The 23,917-nt window shown below is 45.3% G+C and overlaps 1 protein-coding gene across 2 annotated transcripts in view; it reads right to left on the bottom strand.

Annotated features, from left to right (window-relative positions):
* The window catches only part of ZNF407 (zinc finger protein 407), a 2,669,902-nt gene that overhangs the window by 723,813 nt on the left and 1,922,172 nt on the right, over positions 1–23,917 (bottom strand). For both annotated transcript variants that reach the window (XM_069620736.1, XM_069620737.1), the window contains exon 7: positions 19,980–20,063. In XM_069620736.1, coding sequence (XP_069476837.1) covers positions 19,980–20,063 — 84 coding nt within the window. The remainder of the gene's footprint in view (positions 1–19,979; positions 20,064–23,917) is intronic.

The following is a 23,917-nucleotide window of genomic DNA, read 5'->3' as shown; positions in this document are numbered from 1 at the left end:
GACTCTCGCTTATGGGCTGCTATACAGCAGCCGTAACCATTTTATATAAGTTGGCCCCATGCCGAAGCGGTGTAGCACTGTAGTTAGCCATGGACATCTGGCCGAGTCGAATGCTTTAACCACATCCAGCGAGGCAACTGCATATGGTCGTGTGCCTCCATTTGTATCATCTACAACATGGTGTAGTCTCCTCAGGTTATACGTGATGTTCCTGCCTGGCACATATCCTGTCCGGTCCGCCTGTAGAAGATTAGCTATTACTGGCTTCAGCCTGTTGGCCATTAAGGCTGTAAGGATTTTCCCATCTTGATTGAGCAATGAGAGGGGCCTGTGCGATCCGCAGTCGGTTTCAGGCTTATTGGGCTTTAATAATGGAACTATAATAGACGCTCTCAACGACGCTGACAGTGCGCCCTTGTCCAGCGCTTCATTCAACATGGCTAGCAACAGGGGCGCCACGTCCACTATGAATTCTTTGTAGAATTTGCTAGGCAATACGTCTTACCTTGGGGCTTTACCCGTTGGCAACTCTCTTATGGTGGCTTCTAACTCTTCTATGGTTATAGGGACCTCAAGCCTATCTGCTGTCTCTGCATCTAACTTGAGGAGTTCTATCTGTGCCAGGGCCCCATCTATTTCTGGCAAATGCACCCCCGTCCTCTCTGTATATCATTTTTCATAATAGTCATGAAAGCACTCTAATACTTTCTTGCGTTACACACACCGTCCCATCCCTTACCACAATCTCCTGTATCAACTCTCATTTAGACTCAGTTCTGTACAGCCAGACCAACAAGCGTCCCGGTTTATCACCTTCAGCGTGTTGTCTCACTTCATATTTCTTGTAGTTCAGCTTGCCTAACCTTTCCCAGTGTACTAAACATTCCTGCTGTAGTCAGGCTACTTCTTGGGCCCTATAACTGGACAAGTCCCCTGATCGGTCTATGGCCTCTAGCCTAGTTTCAGCTTTACCTAAATCGTTTTCTATCACAGTTTGCATACCTTTTTCCTTAGCTATCGCTGTTCACTACCTTGAAAGCTTCCTACAGTGGACCCGCTAAGTCAACGCTTCCTTTATTGTTTTTAAAGTAGTCCTTCACCCCCTCTCTCAACTGTTCTCGGAACCCCGCATCTCTGAGGGACTCGCTTCTTAGCTTCCAGGTCAGGATGCGTGCCCTAGGGGGGTGAGTTTGCCATGTTACCACTAAGGGAGCATGATCTGACAGCACCCGGGCACTGTATTCCGCCGCTTTAAATTCACCTAGTGTCTCTTCTCCTGTAAATACATAGTCCGATCTAGTGTACAGGTCCTTATGGGTGGTATAATGAGAATATCCCTGGGCGTGCGGATGTAGGCGTGCATCGGCTAATTTGAATGATTGCAATAACATATTCAAGGCTTTGGCCTGAGGGCCTGGCTGTGTTAATTTATCATCCGATTCAGCTAAGTTGGGGTTCAGCGTACAATTAAAGTCCCTGCCCAATATTACTGTACCGTCCCTGAATTTACCAATCTGGGGGTATAACGAGCAGAAATAGGCTGCGGTATCATGGTTCGGTGCATATGTATTAATAATACAGCATTCTCTTTGTTCCACATGCCCTTGGATGATAATCATCCTGCCATCATCGTCCTGAAAAGTCCTCAGGACTTTATATGGTACAGACGGCTCCACCCATATCAGGACCCCTCTTGAAAACCCTGATTACGGCAAGCACAGGAATGTGCCATTCGATTTCCTAGCAACTGCAATTTGTCTGTCCTTTGTGAGGTGCATCTTTTGACGGAATGCAATGTCAATCTTCTGGCTTCTCAAATATGACAATATTCTACTGCGTTTAATATAACTATTGAGCTCTCTAACATTCCATGAGGCTATTCTAAGGTCCCCTATCCTGCATATGCAATTCTACATAATGCAACAGTCTTGGGGGAAGGACGCTTCTCTGCAGCACGCTCAGATTGTGTGCGCACTGCTCTCTCCTGTTATGCATAGTTATGGTTGCCTGTATTCTGTGCAAAAGGTCTATGCCTCTCGCCATCGCCGGACAAGCCGGTTTCATTCATGCATTATTTTGCAGGACTTTCACCGTGTGTCCCCTTCTCCTGTCATCTGTTAGACCTCTTCAGATGAAAAGTTCTCTGTGTCCATCCATGTGTGAGCATCCTGCGTGTTTTCAAAGAAGATGGCTCTGCCCTTATTGAACACCTTCAGTCTTGCCGGGTATAGTAACATGTAGTTAAGGTTCGCTCCTCGCAGCCTCCTCTTGTGCATTCTTTGTTTTTGCACCTGCACCTGCAGGGTATAGTCTGGGTAAGAAGTCATATTTGCTGATGCTCACTGTATTGTGCCGCCCTTTCAAAAAATGTTCAAAGATCCTTTCTCTATATTTGGAATTGAGTAACCTAGCTATTAAGGGTCGTGGTGGGGCACCTGGTGGTGGTTTCTTCATCAGGGATCTGTGAGCTCTTTCCACTGTGAAGCCCAGAGTGAGGGTGTCCAGGCCAATTTCTTGTAATAGCATGTTTTCGATGAAATTAGTGGGGTTCATGCCTTCTTCCCCCTCAGGACGTCTAATAATGCGCACATTTATTGCATCTGGCTCAGCCTTTAGAGTCTTCCACTCTACCCCCAAGAATCCGCAGTTGCTGTTGCAGTATTCCTGGAGGTGTCTTTCAGACCGACTGTGTTCGCTGCCACTTCCTTTTCCAGTGTGTCTGTGCGCTCTGAGAGTACTTGAACATCTTGCCTCAGAAGGTTCACATCCAGGCTAATGGCGTCCATTTTGGATTCCATGGCAATCTTCAGGGCCGCTATGGCATCTAGGACCTGCTGATCTCCTTTTGCTCGATTTTGTTCTCCAAGCAACGATAGGGCCTCTGATGCAGGGTTGTCCACCAGGTTCGTGGATTTGGTAAAGGTGTCCGATGTCGGCTGCTTAGACTTATTCTTCTGGGCCTTGGACACGATGGGTGAATTTACTAGACCGGCAATTCCGCTCCCATCCACTTACTTGGTTGCTTGTAGCTTATTGCAGGGCTCCAGTCGGTTTCAGCTGAGGACTGTTCGTTGTATTCCGGGATAATTGAGTTGCCTCCCAGGTGCCTTAAACAGATTTTGCCGTTAGGTGGTGTCTTTTATATTGCAGTAATTCTCGCAACCTTGTGCCCATAAAGAGGTAACCATCTACGCAGCATATGTTATTCAGCAATGTTACCCATCTAAACTCGCCCCTTTTAGGTTCACCAGTGCTTGCGCACTTCACCTGTACTTAACTATTATAGGGCGTGTATCAACATTAGGGCCCCATTCGTGGTTCGACTTACTTCCAGAAATCTAATTATGGTCTCCAGGCTATTATTTACACGACCGTTGTGGTTCCACCTCTGGTCACTATCCCCGGGGTGCATGCGTCAACCTCCTGAGTGTGCAGTCCCTCACCCCTCCAAGGATATTCTTACTTGCTGGGGTAGCCAGTACGAATTTGCTGCTTGCGGTGTTGCCCTAGGCATACAGTCTCAATTGGTATTGTCACTTATTTGACTCCAGTTCTTCCCATTGATACTGTGTTCCATACTCTCTGGTGCTTCCAGTGCTTCCACCCCACTCCTGGGCTGTCTCTGTATGGGTGTAGATTGCAATGCGATCGGCAGAGCCTTCCATTGTTGTGTCGCGCAAGTGTGTGTGCACTCCTGTGTTGGGGCTACTTGATGGCATTATTCAGTGGGGTAGTCAGTACAAATGTGCTACTTGCCGTGCTCCCCAAGTCAAACAGTCTTGTTTGGTTTTGTCACTTATGTGGCTTAGGTTCTTCCCGTTGATAAAGTGTTCCATGCGCTCAGGCGCTTCCAGTGCTTCCCCTCCACTGCTGGGCTGTCTCTGTATGGATGTAGATTGCACTGCAATCGGCGGCACCTTCCTTTGTTGTGTCACAAGGGTGCACGCACCCTCATGTGCTCTCCCGCAGCAGGGCTGCTTGATGCCACTATTCAGTGGGGTAACCAGTACCAGCGTGCTACTTGCCGTGCTACCCAAAACATACAGTCTTGTTTGGTTTCCACTTATTTGATGTCAGTTCTCTACCCTGCCAAAGTTTCCCTGTGCTCAGGCGCTGCCAGTGCTTCAACCCCACTTCTGGGCTGTCACTGTGTGAATATAGATTGCACAGCAATCTGCGATGCATACCTTTTTCTGTTTCGCGGGCGTGCGCCCTCTAATGCGCTCCTCAGCCTCAGGGCTACTTAAAGCCACTATTTGGTGGCTCCTTCTGCAGCAATCAGCCCTGTTGCTACAATTATGTCAATATCCCCCCCTTCTGCATGCGAGTGGGGGTTGGGCAACGTTCCGCACTCGCTGCATCACCTGTGCTTGTGAGGGAATACTCGCGTACTGTGCCCTCCCATGTCGCTCCTCTTCAGCCGCTCTCCTCACAAACTGCGCTCTGCCGTTGCTCCACTGCACAACGTAGCCACTCGGGCAGCATCACCAGCTGGCTCTGCCATCTCTGTCCTGCCTCAGCTCCCGGGCCACCTCTCTTAGAACTGCGCTGAGCGTATTCATGCACTGCGGTCATTGCCTGCCACTTGATCAATTGCATGATCATCAGACTTCTCTGCGGCACTGATCCTGTGCAGCCCACCTTCCGGATCTGGCTTCTTCCCGCATCCGGGAAGGTAAATCTTGCTTTCCTTGACCTCAACATTGCTTTTGATTTGGCCAATTGCAGTAAGATATGGAAAATATTAAATGAGTTGGGGTTGCCTGGAGGAGTATTACATTGTTTCATGGCGCTCTACACAAACAACAAAGCTTGCACCAGATTAAGTAGCTAGGGCAATGCACAAAATACTTTGGTATAACAAGAAGAGTGGGGGCATCTTGGCCCCATTATTGTTCCTCTTTTAGATAAATTATCTGGATCGAGGTTTGCAAAATAACTAAGAACACTGAGTCAAACAAGCAGCAAATCACAAGAGCAATACTGTCTTATAGTAGGAGGATAGCTCACACATCATTTAGGGCTGCCACAAATGACAATAAGATCTTAACAAAAAGACTCCTCAAGATAGCTATATCCATTAATAATTCCATAGCACATACTGAAGCAGAAGTCCCCCCCCGCCCCTCCCAAGATCTATATAGCAGTGAAATTGTCAGTATGATAATGGATCCAGGAAAGGGATTCACTTTTACAAACCTTGATAAAAGCTCTTCACGCTCATGAAATGTTGAAAAGACTGACATGGCTGAAAGGCATGAAATGCATCTTTAAAGGAAATATAGAATCCAAGTGCTTATCCCCTTTCTGGGAGTGTATCTCCAGTAGTGGATAAATCAGTAAAATCAATAGTTCATAGATGTAAGATGTCAATGTGAAAGACAACTGATCAGGGAAATCTGTCCAAACATATTTTACCAAGATATATAGACTTTATATGTCATGGTACGTTGTTTTGATACTAATAAACAATGAGAAAATACGCATTACAAACTTTGTCTGGACCTTTTACCCCTTAAATATGTGTTATAAAAGTGGTCCAGACCCAGTGATGGACACCTTGGTCTCGGGCAATGTGGCCTAAGATGAGATGAAGACGGGGCCCATTTTATCTGTTTCTCCAGATGTTATGGAGGAATAGGGAAAGAAATTGGTATTTTCAATTTTAAGATCTCTTAAATGAGCCGGTTATAAAGAAGCAGACAAATAATAATTGGTAATTATTTAATCTCAAACAGCTTTAAATAATTTGGCCATTTGTATAAGGTAAGCACTTAAAATAAGGAAAATATTATACAGATGTAATGAATATTTTAATGTTATTCTATTCTTGAATAACATCTCGATCCTGGTCTAAAGTACTGATTGATATGTTTGTTTTTAAGGAAATGATGGTTCATTACCTTGTTTTAATGTTAGCAAACTTTTTGAGGAATATTGTTTATGTAGATCTGTATAATTGTACATTTTACGAATACGAAATAAGTGTTAAACATACACTTTTTGTATAAAGGGCTTTGGTTTGTGGCCAGATGAGACAATGTGCATTACAAGTATGGTGGCGCAGGTGAAAACAGCAGTAATTCTGTTTCCGCTGCATTTCCGCACTGCCATTCTAAGAGTTTGGCGATGAAGTGGAGAATTTACCCCCAACAAAAAGCTGAAGGTGAATCTGCCACTTTACCGCCAAACATTGGCAAAACACGGTGTAATTACCAAAGCTGAAATCCCCATGGTGCCTATGGACTCCAAAAATTGAGACTTACACCACCCTACCTCTGCGTGTAATCCAGTAGTAAACCACAGGACAAAGTGGTGGTGGCGGTAATCGAGTTTGGCTGTAATTTGGTGGATTTACCGCCAAACTCTTACTGAGGCTCAATGCATCAACAAGTTCAATTTTGTTCAAGTCCCCAAGTTTAAGGGCAGCCCCCATTAAAGGGACTGTGGCCCTAGGTTGCCTAATGAGGTGGTCCTCTGCCTAGGGACGGAATTACATGCACGTGACCAAGGGACCGTTCCCATACCAGCCCTGAGCCCATCATCCACTAGTTCAGGGAGGACCTGGCCTCTTTGGTTACATCACTAGATTTTCCCATGTTTAGGCAGAGCACTTTGTCACACAGATTTAAAAAAAGGCTGAATGAGTGTATGCCTACACAACCAGGGTGGCCAACACAGTTGGGAGGGTGACTAGCGAGGTGGAGACGGTGTGGTATGCAAGGGAACCAGGATGCAGAGAATAATGTCAGAGTAAGTGACATGGTGGGGATTCAGAGTTATAAGCTGCACAGTTGAGGGTGGAAAGTTAATGGGGAGTGAGCAAGCAAATAGCAATTTAATTTCTTATTAGTGAACATCTGATGTATTAACAGGAAAAAATGAAGCGTACTACTTAAACAAGAATATCTGGATCCCTATCAGCTGCCCCTTCCAGCACTTCTGTGATACACTAGCATTAAGAAGAAACCGACTTATATGCTGCATCCCTCATGTTCACCTATTGCTGGCCAGCAGGACCTGTTGACACACCCCTTCTGTGTATCACTTCCTTCATGAATAGTGCCCAACCATTACAGTCCCATTCTTGCATCAAATTTCAAGTATAGGGGTGGCAAGTGTTCTGGAATGGTGATTAAAGAATGTTTATGTTTGAAAGAGGAGGTTGGGTGAACAGAGAGCCGAGAGGAGGAGACGACTGGGGATGTTATGGTGAGAGCATAATAAAACAAGGAAAAGAAAACGACAGATTCCTGCGTGGTCTGTAGAGGTGGGCAGCCAGTACTAGCAACAAAGTGGTCTAGCAGCCTCTAGATGTCTCCAGGTGCCGAGCCGAACGCTCTGCCCCTGCAGCTGTAGACGAGAGTGCGTCGCTCTGAGCGTGCCCACAGACCTGGACAAGTGTGGGCTGTCTCTGATACTTTGTGCCCGCAGGCATGGCGGTCGATTTTAGCAAGGACCGCTGTTGAGGCCCTGCAGCGTGCCCTCCTCTTGCGCTGTGACATGGTCCCAGAGAATCTGCCCAGGTATGCGCTGCACCTGCCTGTCTCAGAATGGTGACAGGCAGGACAGCTACAGAAAAGAAAAAAAAAGACCATGTAACTTGACGGTTAACAACCTGCGGTCGAATAATGAGGTGGATCCACTCGTCACAGTGTTCACAGCCTCAACAAAATTAATTATTGGCGATGGTCCAACAGCGAATAACGAGTGAGTCCAGAGTGGCCCCCACATCACAGTATTCGAATACTGGTAGATGTCATCCCTAACCACGGGATGTCAACTCCCTGGGCAGCACTTGAGGGTAATAATACTGAATTCAAAGGAGGTGAAGTTGAGAAAGCGCTCCAAAGCGCTCTGTGCCCAAGTACTTTTCCCTAGCTTATGCCTACGGTGAGGTACCAATTGACATAGTGGGAGAGTTTGAGGTGCAGTTTGGACTCAAGGGGTGCAAAGCGGTGGGTGTAGTTAGAATTAGGAGCAAAGGAGTTACCTTATTATTGTTCGACACACAAGCAGATTTAGGCATAAGGCTGGACCCAGAGCACCCTTTACAGGTATCGGTAGTGGAGAGGAAAGAGGCAGCGTAGCAGGAACAGGATGTAAAGGACTGGTATCCAAGTGTGTTTGATGAGGCAACTGGTTGCCTTAAGGGTTTTGTGCATTACATCAAGTTAAAGCCTGGAGCGGTACCAGTTAGAGCCAATGCTAGGACTATTCTAGTGATGCTAGGGTCAGAAATAGAGGGTATCTCAATCGCATGATGTGCAAAGGGATTGTAGAGGAGGTGGCAGAATGGATTAGCCATGTGGTGGTACGTAAGTGAGGCTTTGCATGAATTTAAGGGCATAGAACAAAAGTGTGATTCTGGTTAGGTTTCCTTTGCCAAAGATAAACTAGTTGCTGATGGAAATATCTGCTGCCAGTACGTTCTCTACAATTAGAATTGAGAACTGCCTACCATCCGGTCCGGTTGCATCCCTCGTCAGTGGACTTGACGACATTTATAACTCCATTTGGTTTGAATAAGTGTAGGAGAATGCGGTTCGGTTGATTTCTGTTTCAAGAGTTTTTCAAAGAGTCATGAACAAATTATTAAGTGGGTTGAAAGGTGTGCGTTGCTCCAAAGACGACATTTCAGTATGGGGAAAGGACCAGAGGGGCCATGATGTCAGGATAAACGGTGTGTTGAGAAAGTTGTGTGAAGCAGGGTTAACGATTTCTCTAGGGAAATGCAAATTCCAAGTGAGCATAGTGCAGAATCTGGGACATAAGTTGTCGGCTCAAGGAATGAAGCCAAAAAGGGATGTAGTGGAAGCTCTAATAAGAATGAAGGCTCCCAGGAGCAAATCTGAGTTATCTTTATATTTGGGGTTTATAGAATAGTATGGGAAGTTTGTGAAGAATTTGGCCAAAAATACTAGTTGCATGAGGGAGCTCACAAAAGAAAAATCACATTTGTTTGGGATTAAAGGAGAAAAGGAGAGTTCCAAGATACAGGGAGTTTAATACAATCCTTGAAATGGAGGGGTTTCAAGGAGGATTGGGATGTACATCTGTATACGGATGCCAGTGAAAGTGGCCTTGAGTGTTTGCTCATGCCAGGACATGCAGGTGGTGGTATTTGCATCACCCGTGTTGAAAGAAGCAAAGAAGAGGTATTTAGTTGTGCAACAAGAGACCCTGGTTTGTGTGTGGGGCGTCGAGCAGTTTAAAACCTATGTATGGGTGAGAAAACCAGAGGGTGTTTCACAACTTAGTCCCTGGGGATCCTGCACTCAGGTGGCCAGGGAAAGGCCATCACTTTTGGATCCTGACCCTGTGGGTGGACAAGCGAGGGAGGATCACCTGTGTAAGGGGTCCTTGGGGAGTGGGTGAGAAGCACCTGGTGGTGAGACATGGTATCCCCCTTTTTCCACAACCCATCCAACCCCCATCCCTGCTTATTTTATGGGAAACTACAACTCCCATAATTCCACCCGTTTTCACATTGACCACACTATTGAGCCGAGGAAGATGAGGAATGAGGCCAGGAAGATTACCGCTTCCGACTTGCAATGGTTCTGTCCCTTTAATGAGACCAAGCAGAGTCAGGCATGTAATCCTAACTATACACACCTGCCACTTGTTAACACTCCCTGTCAGAATAAAAGGTGGCATGGACAGGCACACTCTGAGCGAGGCTGGGTACGAGAAGGAGCAACTTTTTCGGGCCTGATGCAAATCAGGCTATGGAAGTTGGAAGGCCAATGTGCTGATCGGCAGTTGTGAAGAACCGAGAGAACCAGGTGAGAATTCCACACTTTTTGGGAAGCCATAAACGTTCCAAGGCTGAAACCGAGTGAGCGGGTGAACAACGGAGTTGGGGAGGAGCAGATGAGACGTTGGTTACTGCCTAGACTGCTACACAAGAGGCGTTGAAGAGAGAAGTCCAATTAACACGGTCAGTGAGTTATCAAAGGCAACAAAAGCTTGGTTTCTGTTAAAAGCAAAGGTAACTGTAGCCAAAAGTTGAAGGTTGCGTGTGTGCGATAAAAAGTACAATAGCTTTATATGGAAGAAAGTATACAAAGTAACAGAGTGGTCCTGCGAGGCAGAAACACAGATTCGAAAGTCTCTGTGAAATGCGCTGAGTTGAAGTGTATTAAATAGGAACCGAATGCAAGAAAGTAACTGCGATCCTAAACAAAAGTTGAATAAGTGAAAAGCAAAGTATGTGAACTCTGAATATGCAGAGAGGGCAAAGTATATGAACTTTGAAAGAGGCCAAGAGAGCCAAGTAAAGAGAGTAAGAAACTACAAGTACCAAGGAGCATTGCGAGATGAGGAAGATTGTTGAATTGTTTAAACAGAGGTTGAAGTTGTCATGCAGAGGTCTGCGTAAAATCCTTGCAGTTTCGAAAGTCTTTGACAGTGAAAAAGACACCCAAGACACAACGCAGGCAAGGGAACCCCCACCAAGAGAAAGGCAGGCTGGAGCCTAGTGTAGGAAAGCCTGTGCTGAATTGTGGCAAAGAAAGTCATGAGTAGAACTGTGTATTTTTTTGAAGGCGGATGAAGCCTAAGGAAATGATTGAACTGCCAAAAGCTTGAACCCAAGCCTGAACTGTTGAATTGTACCAGTATCCCAAAGTGCACATGAGTGATAGAACTGTGCCATTCACCTATCCTTTTTCAAAAAAAATCTTGATACCTTGTGCTGCTGAACTTGGGGAAGGGAGTTGTTACATAAGCCATTCTGACATTTCTTTTAAGACACTATTTTTCCTTTTGTATTCCCTTAATACATTTGTCATTTGAGAAGGAGGACAAGGTAATTTTTTTTTTAGTATAGGTCTTTTTGTTTTGACTAGACTGACTTAGACTTGTTTGTTATTTGTTTAATGTTAGGGACTACTCCCATTCTAGAGTTGGGGCCAGTTAGGAATTCTACCAACCCAACCAAAACACCAAAATAAAAGTTTTCGAAACTTGCATCTATTGTGTCTGTGTCTACTATTAATACCAGGTCTTCCTTACAATGGGGAAGGAAGTTATTTGTAGTGACAGACCACAAAGCATTGGTAGCAATCTTCAATAAAAAACAGCAGGAAGGAGTGTCAAGGAGGATACTGCGTTGGATAATGGGTTTGCAAGAATTCGACTGCAAGAGCAGGTGATGGGTGAGAGGGAGGGTGAAGTTTATATATGTTCCCAGGTGAGTGATGAAAAAAAATGGATTGCCTGTTGTGACATGGATGACGTTTACAAGAGGGTCGTTAATTTCGTCAGTAAGGGCTGGCCTGTTGAGGATTACGAGGATGACTATAAGCAGTACAGGAGGATAAAGAATTAATGGAGTGTGGAGAAGGGGGTGTTAGTAAGGAGTCATCGAGTGGTCGTTCCAGAAGGTCTGAGAGCACCTGTCATATAGGTAGCCCACAGAGCGCAACTGGGGATATGCAAAACCAGGCCGAGGATCAGACAGGATTATTGATGGTCAGGCATGGATGCAGACGTGGAGCATTTGCTGAAGAGCTGCGAGGTGTGTGCGGATAGTGGTAAGATGTTACGCACCAGAGTTCCGCCAATGGAAGTGGTGGAGAGTCCCAGCACGGTGTAGGATGTGGTAGCTGTGGACATTTTGGGTCTATTAGTCATGTATGGAGTTCAAGGGAACTACATAATTGTGACGGCTGACATGTCTGAATGGCCTGAGGTGTTTGTGGTGAGGTAGGTCAATGCGTGTAGAGTTGTGCATTTTTTGGAGTACTTTTTTGGATGGAGAGATTTCTGAGGAAGATTATCACAGATATTGGCCCCCATTTTGTGGTGAGGGAAATGCATACGTTTTTGCAAGAGAATGGGGTGAGGCATGCAACCACGGCACTATATAATCCCAGAGGAAATGTCACAGTAGGGAAATTTCACAGGACATTGATGGACGCTGTCAGGATAGCCATAGTGACCGGTAGGGACTGGGTGCATTCTGCTATGGAGAGTAGTATTCAAATATAGGCTGGCCCCAAATCAAATTACTCGCCCACCGCCACTTTTAATCTGTATTCCAGCAGATTTAAGTCCAGAATACCGCCCAACTTGTAATGAGGCACCATATCTTTACCCCCCACTAATTACCACATTCATGCCCACAATAATACTCCACCTTGTAATGTGAGATGAAAGCAATCAATTACAGCTATGGGTTGTGCCTCATGCTTACGATCAGGCATTCTACATTTTATATTTTTGGAACTCCACCAATATTTATATTGGTTACCACTGTCACAGATTAAACAAAAATCACTCCACATCTCAGAGGTGGTTCAAGGGTTTTTATTGAACTATTAATTGGCCCTGTAGCCCTCTCTCGCTCATCTCAATGCCCCTCCTCCCTACCCCTGATGTCCTTAGCCCCAAGTTAGTATATAGCAATTGTTTCATTCTCAGTATGCTAATCGTTAAAAGGACTGAGCTGTTGACCTAAGGGCTCTTGCCCTTAGCTCACTAAACTCCCTCAAGAACTTTGTAACTTCCCTACTCTAACCAGTTGTTAATGGTCTATGGGGATATAGATGTGTACCTTGAAGATGCCCTGCACGATTCAGTCTTCTTCCACGTTCACTCTCTCCTCCTCTTTCAACTTCACCCTTGTCCCTTGCTCTACTTCCTGTTCCTCTGACGTCAATCACTCCTTCTGGGCCCCGCATCCACCCTTTGATGTTACTATCTACTCTCCGCTGTCACTACTCTCTCCTGCTACACTCCTACTCCCTCCTCCACACCACTGCACCCTCTGCCACACTACCTCTACTTAGACACCTTTCTTTCACTCAGTACATACACTTCACAGTCACTTAACTAACCATTTTAACCAAACGTATCACACTTACAGAAACACACTCACAGTGCAGTACCTCTTTCACTCACTAGCCAATACCTCACCTTCTCCAGAAATCCCCTGCACACTCTGCCACTCCTGCCTTCCTTTTGCTGGCTCCTTAGTATTCCACCTCCTCCTCTGACCTCATCCAAATAACCCACACTTCTTGTGATTCTCTTTTACAGCCCTCCTCCTTTTCTGGGTTGGCTCCCAATCTGGCCCAGTCTTCCCCACCCTGGACGTGTTGAAGGCACACAAGATTACAAATAGTGGGCTAAGATTGGCTCACTTCCTCTGTACGGGTCCGCTGCAGAACAGCAACGGCAGACCGGGAGCCTGAATGTTCGAATTTGGGCCTTAGGGATTCGTACCTTATGTCCCAAAGTTAAGTCCAATTGTTTGGGGTTTCATAACTGCAGCACTAGTCCCTGGTACTATAAGGGTTTTAGCAGCAGCTGCGTGCGATCGCTAAGGCTGTATGGCAGCACCATGCAGCTTCCCTGTCTGCCACATACTGGTGGCGCTGCGGTTCACCAGTCATTCTGCTGGTCACTCTCCACCGCTAACGGATCATAGAATCCTGGAGAGCTGGATACTTGTGGTCGGGTCACCATCTACAGGCAGCTGGCCTACAACGCTGAACCATTGCTCTCAATCAGATGCTTCTCGCTGGTTTCTCATTGGACTGGGATGTCAACAGGAGAAACACACAATCACTGGCAAGCATCTTGTCGAGGGGGTATGGCATGGGACAAAGGTGGACTGCTCAGAAATAGACTGGCACAAGGGTGGAGGGTCAGGAAGGGCCTTCTCCACTGCTGCAGTCCCCCATAAGGGGTAGGACTGTCGCTGTATTTCTACATGGTGGGCTTCCCAGCCCCGGATGCGAGGGGTTCCCATAGCCTCTTGACAAGGCACCGGTAATGGCCATATCACAACACCTATTAAAGGAACTGCAACAGAGATGTATAACAGATTTCTTTTGTTATTGTCTGTATACGGCACGCATATTAAACGGACGTATTTACTTTTACAGTATGTGAAATATTTTTTGTAAGCAGGTGGGATATTCAAGTTGGCACTGTTCTGTGATTTTTGCACAATTCCAAGACAACTCTGCATTAAAGACGAAGCTGGCCCAAAGTATGAACTTTCTACAAAAATGATAAATAATGTTGTTAATCTTTTCTGCGAGTGACACCTTTCGACGAGAACTATGAGGAAAGTCATTTGTGTTCAAAAACACATTACTCATGTTTCAATGCAGGGCCATCTGTAGTAAATTCAATCTGAAAGGTGATTAAAAAATAATAATTTGAGGCTGCTGCAATATGTTCAGCTAAGTGCTATCAGTTATGCTGTGCTATGTCATTATAGAGCTGAAAGGTGCACACGATCATACATACATACGTTTCTGAGCAACATGCAACGTAGACCATCATAGTTTTAAACACTGGGTGTTATTGGGATTAAGAGCTCGGATATTCAGGCAAATGTATTTGAGCACTTGACAGTTAGGATAGAAGGACTAAAGATGATCTCGCATGGCTTTAGGGGAGAGCACAACAGAGGGAGGGGACTGAGCAAAGTGGGGGAAAAACAGAAGCGTCAGGCTTTCAAGCATCTATGAGGAAGGGGGAGCCTTATTGATGGCTAGTGCAGCGATTCATGCAGAAGGATATTTTGATTGTCTGGGCAGCAGGGATCCTATAGAAGTCAACACGGTAGTATCTGACAAATCTCTCTAGCACATAATAATTAGAGTTACACATTTCAAGCTCTTGCCTTATCACTATGAATTTAATTGGATTACAAATATTCCTTAAAATTAACTATGTAAAACTTCCACCTGTACCCTGTTACCGCTTACTCCAGCTAAAGCCCTTCCCAATACCACCCCATGAATGGGGGTGGAAGGGGGAAACGGAAATCCTGTGACTAACGTTTTCAAAGCAGCATTAAAAAAACTGGAATGGTGAAAAAAGCTGCAGACTGCATGGTGTGGATTCATAAGGGTTACCAGCCTTTTTTAAATCCCTCCCATCCCAGTTTTGACCTATAAAAACTCACTCCCAATGAGATTGCTGCTAGACCCAGCTGACCGCCCGGTCAATCAAGGAGCAAAAACCAGGTCCATGCAAAATTAAAAAAAGGCTCCGTTTCCTACGTCTGGGTGCTTGGAAGTTGGAGTGCAGAAAGGCCTTGCAAAGCTGGACCAGAGGAACGTCCATGAGAGCTTAGAGGAGCTAGCGAGACAGGGGGGCCTAGAAAGACTGCAGACACCAGGGCACCAATACCCTGACATGGAAGGAAGGAAAACCTATCCCCTGCAAGTAAGTGAAAGGGAGAGGTTGGTGTGGAGGAGGGAGAGAGAGAGTTAGAAAGAGAGAGAGTGAGAGAGTGAGTGAGTGAGTGAGAGAGAGAGAGAGAGAGAGAGAGAGAGAATGAGGGAGACTGCTTCAGGGAAGAGGCCAAGGCCAGAAGGGGCAGAGAAAGCAAGATATACCAGGGGCAACACAGAGTTGGAAGCGGGCAATATCAGAGGCGAGGAGTCAAGAAGATGTGTAAGGGAGAGGAAACAGTTGGAGAGGGGCAGAGGAGAAGACCAGAGGAGGTGATTTGAAGCAGTAGGATGTTGGAAGAGAGAAGTGGACATGAGAAGGAGGAAGTCATCAGAGGCAGGGAAATGTTTCAGATGGAGGAGGAAGTGGTAGGTGAGAGCCAACATAGAAAATCAGCAATGGCTAAACCAAGGGGGGCATGGGCTAGAAGGGGGTGCTGAGAGGACGACAGCAAGTGCAACTAGGCCTAGCATAGCCAGCCAGGGTACAGCACTAGATAGGTGGGAGGTTTTGGAAAACCTGGGCCCATAGATTGGCACGGCCAAAAAGGTCTTAGAACCCGGAGTGAAAAGCAAGAGAAAATAATGGGCTATACACAGCCATAGTCTGGATTCTAGAGGACTGGCAAGCCAACCAAAGAAAATAAATAATTCTTGCTGACTGAAAATCTGAACTAGCTTGGGGTCACTGAGCCAGAAGAGCGTACTGAAAATGTGAGCCAGGAAGGCTTGTTGAAAATCCAAGGCAGGAGGGCTCACTAAGATAAACCTTAGCCTGTGGTGTGCCCTTTAGAAACCATAGCCTGTGCTGAGCGCTTGCTCGACCGGAGCAGGTGATTTGCTCAGAACTCTGCACAATCCCTTGGTGAGTGTTAGGGGGGAGGTTCAACAACAATGGTTGCTGCCTAAAATTCCACCTGGGACAGACAGGGAAGAAATCAATTGCAATGTGGAAATTGAGTAACTTTGCACATGAGCCACTCCGGAACTGAATAACTTTGTGTGAGCCACTCCGGAACAGAGAATGATTTTGTGGGGGGGGAGTATTCGGTGTGACAACCCTGATCACAAACAGTTTTAGATAAGAAAACTTGAACTTGGGACTCCAGATCCCAGTCTGAATATCTCTATTGCTGAACTGTGTATTCTTTGAACCTCTGTAGTGTTATATTGAGATGCATCCCTGTTTAATTGGAGCATCTGCCTAAGGCTTTAGCCTTTACTCCAACACTAATGCATTGCAAAAATACATCTGAAATGTATCAGCCTATAATATCTCCAGTCTTTTGTGTATCCCTTCAGCCTGTGATAAGGACCACTTTAATGTGCATGAACTGCCCAGCTGTAATCGCTAGAATCCTTACAAAGACACAAAAGATAGATTAGAGAACTCTAGAACTGGTTCCTAATATTCTAAGTGTCCCTACGATTTCTGCTTTTTATTATCAGTCTTGAGGGAAAGCACATCCATGTAAGGGAATATATAAGCATCAAGACAAGTGAGTGCTGTGGGATAGTATATGGGGGGTGATGTACTACCTAACAAAAATGTAAATGTCTCGTGTGGGTCTGAGCACTAATATGACCTTTAACTTTGCATTACATTAACTTTAGACACCTGTGTGTGATTATTGATTCTCGGGATAATGAAGGAAATGTGCTGTTCTCAATTCACAGTATAGAAGTCACAAGTAATATACTGTGCTTAGGAGATCTGGGTCTGAAATGATGCACTGTGATGTAAGTCAGAGTTTACTGTGCTTTGTCATGCAAATAATAAGGGTCTCCAGTATAGAAGATTGTCTTGTTTAGGTCATTTTCCATAATGGGGATGGTGGGTACTGTGTGAGACGCGGCTCTTGGATCAGTGTGTGTGATAGGCCGAATCAAGGGAAATTCGTCCTTTCTTCCCAATAGGGGTAGCCACCCCAGTGAGGCGAGCATGCTGCGCAACACCCTCCGTAGGAGGTGAGACAAAGGTGAGCTCAATGGGAGAGACTCTCCCTGTGGGGACAAGGACTCCCGTTCCTGTCAGGAACTCGCTAAAGGACACCTCGAAATGGCCTATTAAGGAAGATCAGACCCACAAAGAAATATGCAATATAAAGACTTGTGTGAAGAAGAAACAGAGCCTGTCACTTTAAATGGAAACCTCCATTTAACTGGGACAAGGATGCTGGAGTGGAGAGAGCCGCTGCAGCAAGCGGAGGAAGAGAGAAACGATCATCAGCCAGAGAAGCCCCATGGAGACCTAACACCTGAGAGGGGAGGAGACTCTGCAACTGGCAGAGCCTGCAAGTTTGGAAACTGCTCGGGTGCTGGACGTGAAGTGTCCTTGGAGAAGGAATGAGCGAGAAGCTGACTGTAGTGGCGTGACCACCAAGACTTCATGGTGGACCTGGGTCCACAAAACAATGCCAAAACCACTAAGTGGTCAAAGCCGCATACACTCTGGATACACACAGAGTTGCTAATCTGCCCAGAAGGAGAATATGGAACAGCAGATTATCTAAGAAGCGAAGGAAACCGTGAACGCTGAGTGAAGACAGGCTCCGGTGACGACGTCCCAGAGAATCCAAGGTAATGGGTAGAACGGGAGGCCCGGGAGGCCGCCAGGGAATTGTTATGGGACTGCTCATACTCGTCCCAGTTGAATCAAAGTGAGCATAACCCCCTAAAGTGAGAGACTGGAATAATGGCAATGAGAGAAAGCCGAATGCAATACAGATTGAGAGAGAAATTACTAGGTGCAAGCCTGGGGAGAAAGGCAGAGAGTTATACAAGTCTAAAGGTAGAGACTATCAAGAACAAAAATACTATGAATGAATAAGCAGAGAAGAGAATCCTAAGCGGGAGAGTTGTAGAGGCTGGGTATTACTACTCTGGGAAAAGGAGAAAGCATCTCCTTTTTGTAGAGGGAAAGAGCAGAACCTAAGTGACATCAAATGGAACAATACAGATCAAAGCATTCGTCCAAGTTCAAAGAAACCAAGTGTTCAGAAGGAACAAAGTATAATGAGATTATGAAAGAGTTAAAAGAACTGATTAAAGGAGTCACAAAAGACTATTTAAAAATCACATATTAAGACGACCCTGGAAGAAGAGATTTGCTTGAGGCAAAGCACCAGAAGGGAGTAATTCTCCTGTCTTTAGTTGTTAGAACAGTGGTAGGATCAGTTTAGGGTTAGTTTGGACTGTGGGCATATTCTTTGGGACATTCTCAGAAGACTGACGAGCACCTTAGTTAGTTTGATAGGTAGGGAACACCCCATAGCTATCTTATTCTTTAATAAACACATCTCTGAAAATGCCCTCCAGAGTCAGAGTTGTTCTTCTGACCTGCCACAGTGCCCATAAATACAAACGTGGGTGGGGGCATTCGAACTGGAGAGGAAACTGCTTTTTAAGCAGTATTGATGTGCAGTGCATAAAGAACGTGTTTTTGAAATGTTACAGACTTTCACCTATGATCTGTGATGTTAACAAGAAGAGAGAGGGTGGTGTGCTCCAAACGAGGGATCGAGACAGGCAAAGACATCAAAGACATTCTGTTCACCATTGAAAAATCCATTCGTGCTTAAATGTCTCTTTCACCTTTGAAGGAATAAGTGAGCTGTCGCGTATATGGGTCTCCCACACAGAGCCGGTGATAACCACGCCCATGATGTGACCCTAAACCCACTTAACAGTGGCATCACTGTGCTTTACTGGAGCAGATGCTACAGACCGAAATCCACACTTCACTCATCGATGTGCTGCAGCGTTCGACGCGTTCTTAAAAAGTGTTTAATGGTGTAGACTCTTAACGTGCACATCAGGCAGGGACAGTGCTGTCCACTGTGTTCGTTATGAGCACGGGCAAAGCAAGGCCGGATTGAACTTGGTGAGTTGTACAGGTTTAGGCTCATAATGACATCCTGAAGACGCACGTCAGATTTAAAGTGCATGCCTCATAGGCTTTATACACACAGGAATTGCAGTTAAGGTATATATTCAAACCGTGTCAAAAAGATGAAACAGTAAAACTAATGCCATCATTCACAGCGATAGCATGCCATGGGGGGGCGAGGGGGGGCTTGGTGGGGCGGTGGCCAAGTGCCCTGGCCAGTTCCGAGGACCACTAGGGATGGTGACTCCCAGGGGGATCAGGGTCCGCGGCAAGCCAGTGGATCTTGGTTTTAAGGGTCCCTGTCACATGTGAGGAAGCAACAAAAGCTCACAAAACAGGAAAGTTCAATGCGTCGATCCATATTTTAGAAAGAAACTTTCTCTCTGCAGCTTCCCACTATGCTACTATTTTCTCATGATGGCTTAAAGACTTTCCCCTCCCAAAATTAGAACCCTTTCAATTTACCTTTTCAATCCAGTTTATAGTCTTTGCGGTATCCCAGTCTCTGCTTTGGAGCACTTTTAAAATTGTTCTTCATTTTTACATGTATACGTGTTGTTTCACGAGTTAACTATTGGACAGAGCACCATTTTCTTTCGGGCCGAGTTTGAAATAAATAAAATGTAGTTCACAAAAATAAAAACAACATTGAGGAAAGTAGTCAATATAAAACACTGACATTTAGAACTCAAGATCATAAGTCAAAAAGTGAAAGTAAACCTAAATGTCAACTTTGGTTGGACTACAAACTTCAAAGCAAACAGAGAAAACTTGCAAAATTTGCATTACACGATTTCACGTCACAATTTTCACTCACCTCCTTGGCCTGCCAACTTCTCGCCAAGCGGACAAAAAGCATGCACATTTGACTGACAGCTTGGACTGACCTGTGTGCTGACGCCGATGCTTGGTGAGGGCGTGCCGGGTCCCGCCAGCGAAGCCGCAGAGGTCACACAGGAATGACTTCTCGCCTGTTGCAACAATAAACAGATGAGGGACTGCGGAGGTCACAGATCATTAAAACATATCTATCAAGGCTTTCAGGCTTACTAATTCCTCCAATCAAATGTTGCCATGTAAATATGTCAAATGGGAATGAAATTACCACTGCGGTTTATTGACTGTGATAAAATCTGAAAAGCACCACTGAACATAATTACATACTTGTCAGACCCATAAAAATTAGCTTTATTATCAATGGAATGGTTTTGTACAACTTCATTTCTGTTAGATGCCTTCCAGATGGGGCCGCTTTATGCACTTGAACAGTTTTTATGCATATCTGGATTTTTTTTTTTTTTTTTTTACAATTCCCATACATCTGTCCTTTCTGTGCTGCGTAAAGATTGCATGAAAAAGTTTAATCTACAACGCATATGATTATGCTTAAATAAAATAGATTTCATTTATTGACTAACAACGTGTGAAGACTGGGAGATGACGAACAGCATTTATTCGCCGGTTGCGCTTTCTCTGATAATATCAATAAATGATCTAATTTCTAGATTACATCAAGGCGCCAGAGCAGCGATTAAGCATAGCATTTGCGCTCGCTGGTAATTCAACGTTGCCTCTAAAACTTTTGCGACATAAAGAAAGCCAGTCTTGGGATTGCTCCCCTATTCACAGAAGGATTCGCAGTGTTCATCTGTTAATGATGTTTCTCCGTTCCAAACTGCGGCAACAATTAGGGATAGATTTGGCACGCGCAGTACACGTTAAGAGTTAGAATCTTCTTTTAAGTGCCGTTAGTCCTCGATAACATGGTGGCCAGAAGTTTATAAATGTAATAGATCACATTCGGAAGCTTCATATTCTTGCAGTAATGTCGGTGACGGCATTCGGTTTCATTCCATAAAGCCCAAGGTGATCAAGAAGCCGAGCCAGCTATTTGCAGTGCGTTCGACGTGGCGGACTTGGAAAGAGCAAATGAACATACCCTGAAAGTAAAGGCACTCTGTACCCGGGCGTGGCAGCCAGGCAGCTTACAGGTAAAAGCTTTCCCAAATTAGATGCCTGACGCACCAGGTAAAAACATGCTTGCTGCATTTTAGTCACCAAACTGTAGACCAGACTGGGCTTCTTAGTAACCAATGTATCCCTGGCTGCGCTGGCATTACTATTTTTCTTTTCTGCCCCAGCAGACTTGGCCCTCGCAGCTGGTCTGGAGAGAGACTTGTGCATAGGAGAGACTCCTAGGGCCAGATTACAGAAACTTTGCACTGGTGCAGGTGCAAACTTTGCACAGTATTAGCACTAGGGCAAAATTTGCCTTATTTTTAAAAACACTGGTACACATTAAAAAGCATTGCACCTCCACAAGTGCAGTTTGGCAAATTAAAAGCACCAGGGCAAAAATATTTAGTAAGTCATCTGCACAATTCATTTTGGGATTCTGTTTCCCTTCATCAGGTTGTGATAAACCAAAGGTTGTCTCGCCTACTAGTCCCCGGGAATCAATCTCTCAGGTGGGCCAGGGCATGGCCATAGCCTTTGGATCCAGACCCCTGGGGTGGACCAGTGCTTGAGGATCACCTGGGTGAGGGGTCTTCGGGGTGTGGGGGTGAGGCAACAGATGGTGAGACGCGGTATTCCCCCCTTTTACAGTACATATGCCTGATCCTACTTTATAGTATTCTCCAATGTCCCAACTCCCCCCAGCCCCCTTCTGCACAAACACTGGGCCGAGGAAGAGGGCAACAGAGTAAAGAGGCTAACCCTTATATATATCTCATTGGACATGTCCCACTAATCGGGTCAGGCAAAGTCAGGCATTTGACTTTAATCACATACAATCTCGGGAGAATAGCTCAGGGGCAACGTGTTCGCCTTGGAAGCAAGACGACACGGAGCAACACAGGTTCAATCCCCGGGTCCACGCTTAGAAACCTTAAGCGTGTTATAAATAACCTACCATATCATATCATACATCTGATACCCATTGGCTCTCCCCACACGGATAAAAGGCGGAACATAGAGACACTCTGAGCAAGGTGGAACACGAGAAGGAGCAGATCTTCCGGGGCGAAGGCAAACCTACTGGAGCAGCAGAGCAAAGGGTAAAGAAACCCTGAAGTTTCCTGCAGGAGGTTGTTGCCTACAGGAAGACGTGAAGGAGACGTGGAGAAAGCTAAAACAGACAAGATATAACCTGCATTGTGTTTCAAGAACACCAGTGACTCTCCCGGGTCAACGACAGAGTTGGGGAGGCGAGGCCAAACCTGTGGTATTAACCTGGACTCATTTATCAAGTAACACGCACACCCGGCGAGTTAGTGAAAGACATGAAAGGCTGGTTTGTGTCAAGGAAAGATTGAAATCACAACAGTATATCTCGCAAGTGAAGGTTTCCCACATGCTGATGAGATGCGAAAGAAAGCTAACCAGTGAGGAACTTTTAAGTGGCTGATAATTGTTAAGCCAGTGATACAGAGTAGTGGAGTGTTCCGACGAAAGGAAGTAACCCACTTGAAAGTCTCTGTGAAATGTTTTGTTATAAAGTGGCAAAGTGAACGAACTCTGAAATGCGTAATGGTCAAGATTAGCACTAGAAAAGGGGGGGGTGAAAAGGTGAATGCTTGAAGAGAAAGATTTCTTTGAACTTGTGTGCTTATGGTACTGAACTACCAAGACCAAGAAACACTGGGCCAATTAATATAAGAGTGTGAGCTGAAGAGAAAGTTAAAGTGGTCGTGCAGAGGTCTATATTAAACGCCTCACACATTCGAAAGTCTTCGACATCAGTGAAAGGCCCAAGCCCGATGGAGGGAGTCCTTAAGTGTGGTAAATTAGGGGAAGGGAGCCCCAACAAATGTGAATTAAGCTTGGGGAGGGAACCCCTGCAAGTGCTGTGATTGCGAGGTCCGTGCCCGGCTGAGGGAGATCTGCTTTGAATCAGGTACTTGTTTATTGAGAGGTCAGAGCCCAACGGGGCAAGACCTACGTGAACTTTTTGGTTGAGCTGCAAAATAACTTTTTGAATGTTGGAATAAGTGACTTTAACATGGAAGGCCAGGCGGGCCTCGACCCACGTTTTGAACTGCCTCTGTTTTGAGAACCTGATCCAGAGTGCGTCATCCTGTCTACAGGGGCCACCTTACTCTGTGCTGTCCAAAGTGGAGAGGAGAGCTGACTCAGTCACTTGGATCTTTTATGTTATAACAATGATTTTCCTTTGCATACATATTCCCCTTTACACACATTCTGTATAAGTGATAGGGCAGACATTAGGTTTTGTTAGAAAAGGCCATTTTGATTTGACAAAGACTGACTAGGACTGTGTTTTCTTTATTAATTGATGGTAGAGACTACTCCCATCATAGTTATAGGGAAAAGCAGGAGATTTTCCAAACCCTAAAAATTGAATAAAGGTTTTGAAACGTGTACCTCTTGTGTAAGTGTCATACTTGTGATACCATGCCTCCATTACAAGGGGCAGTTTCAAGCAGTCTATATTGTACCCTCTCATAAGATATGTCCTCTATGATGATAAATGACCTCACCAATAAACATGCGACAACTTTAGCCTTCTCCTAGGAGGAAGCCAGTAGAATTGTGTCACTAATAGCTCAGGTTGAACATTCGACATACGCAAGTGGTGATCCAAGTAAATTAATCAACAAACTTGAGAGAATGAGAAGGAGAGAAATTTCACAGAAGCTTCATGCATTTACATTAGTGGAATATTACAAAGCCCAACATATTCCAAGAGGACCGAGGGTAGATCGACGCCCTACATTGTGTAAAGACAGTGTTGAATTTGTGAAAAAGTGGGACCAAATTCTGAATAAGTGTTCTTTGGACCTATTTTTATTAACCATCAAGG

This window comes from Ambystoma mexicanum, chromosome 5q (genome assembly GCF_040938575.1).
Source record: "Ambystoma mexicanum isolate Mex_15411 chromosome 5q, UKY_AmexF1_1, whole genome shotgun sequence".
NCBI lineage: Eukaryota > Metazoa > Chordata > Amphibia > Caudata > Ambystomatidae > Ambystoma > Ambystoma mexicanum.
The sequence above is the reverse complement of the archived record's forward strand: the minus strand, read 5'-3'. Positions and strand labels throughout refer to the sequence as shown.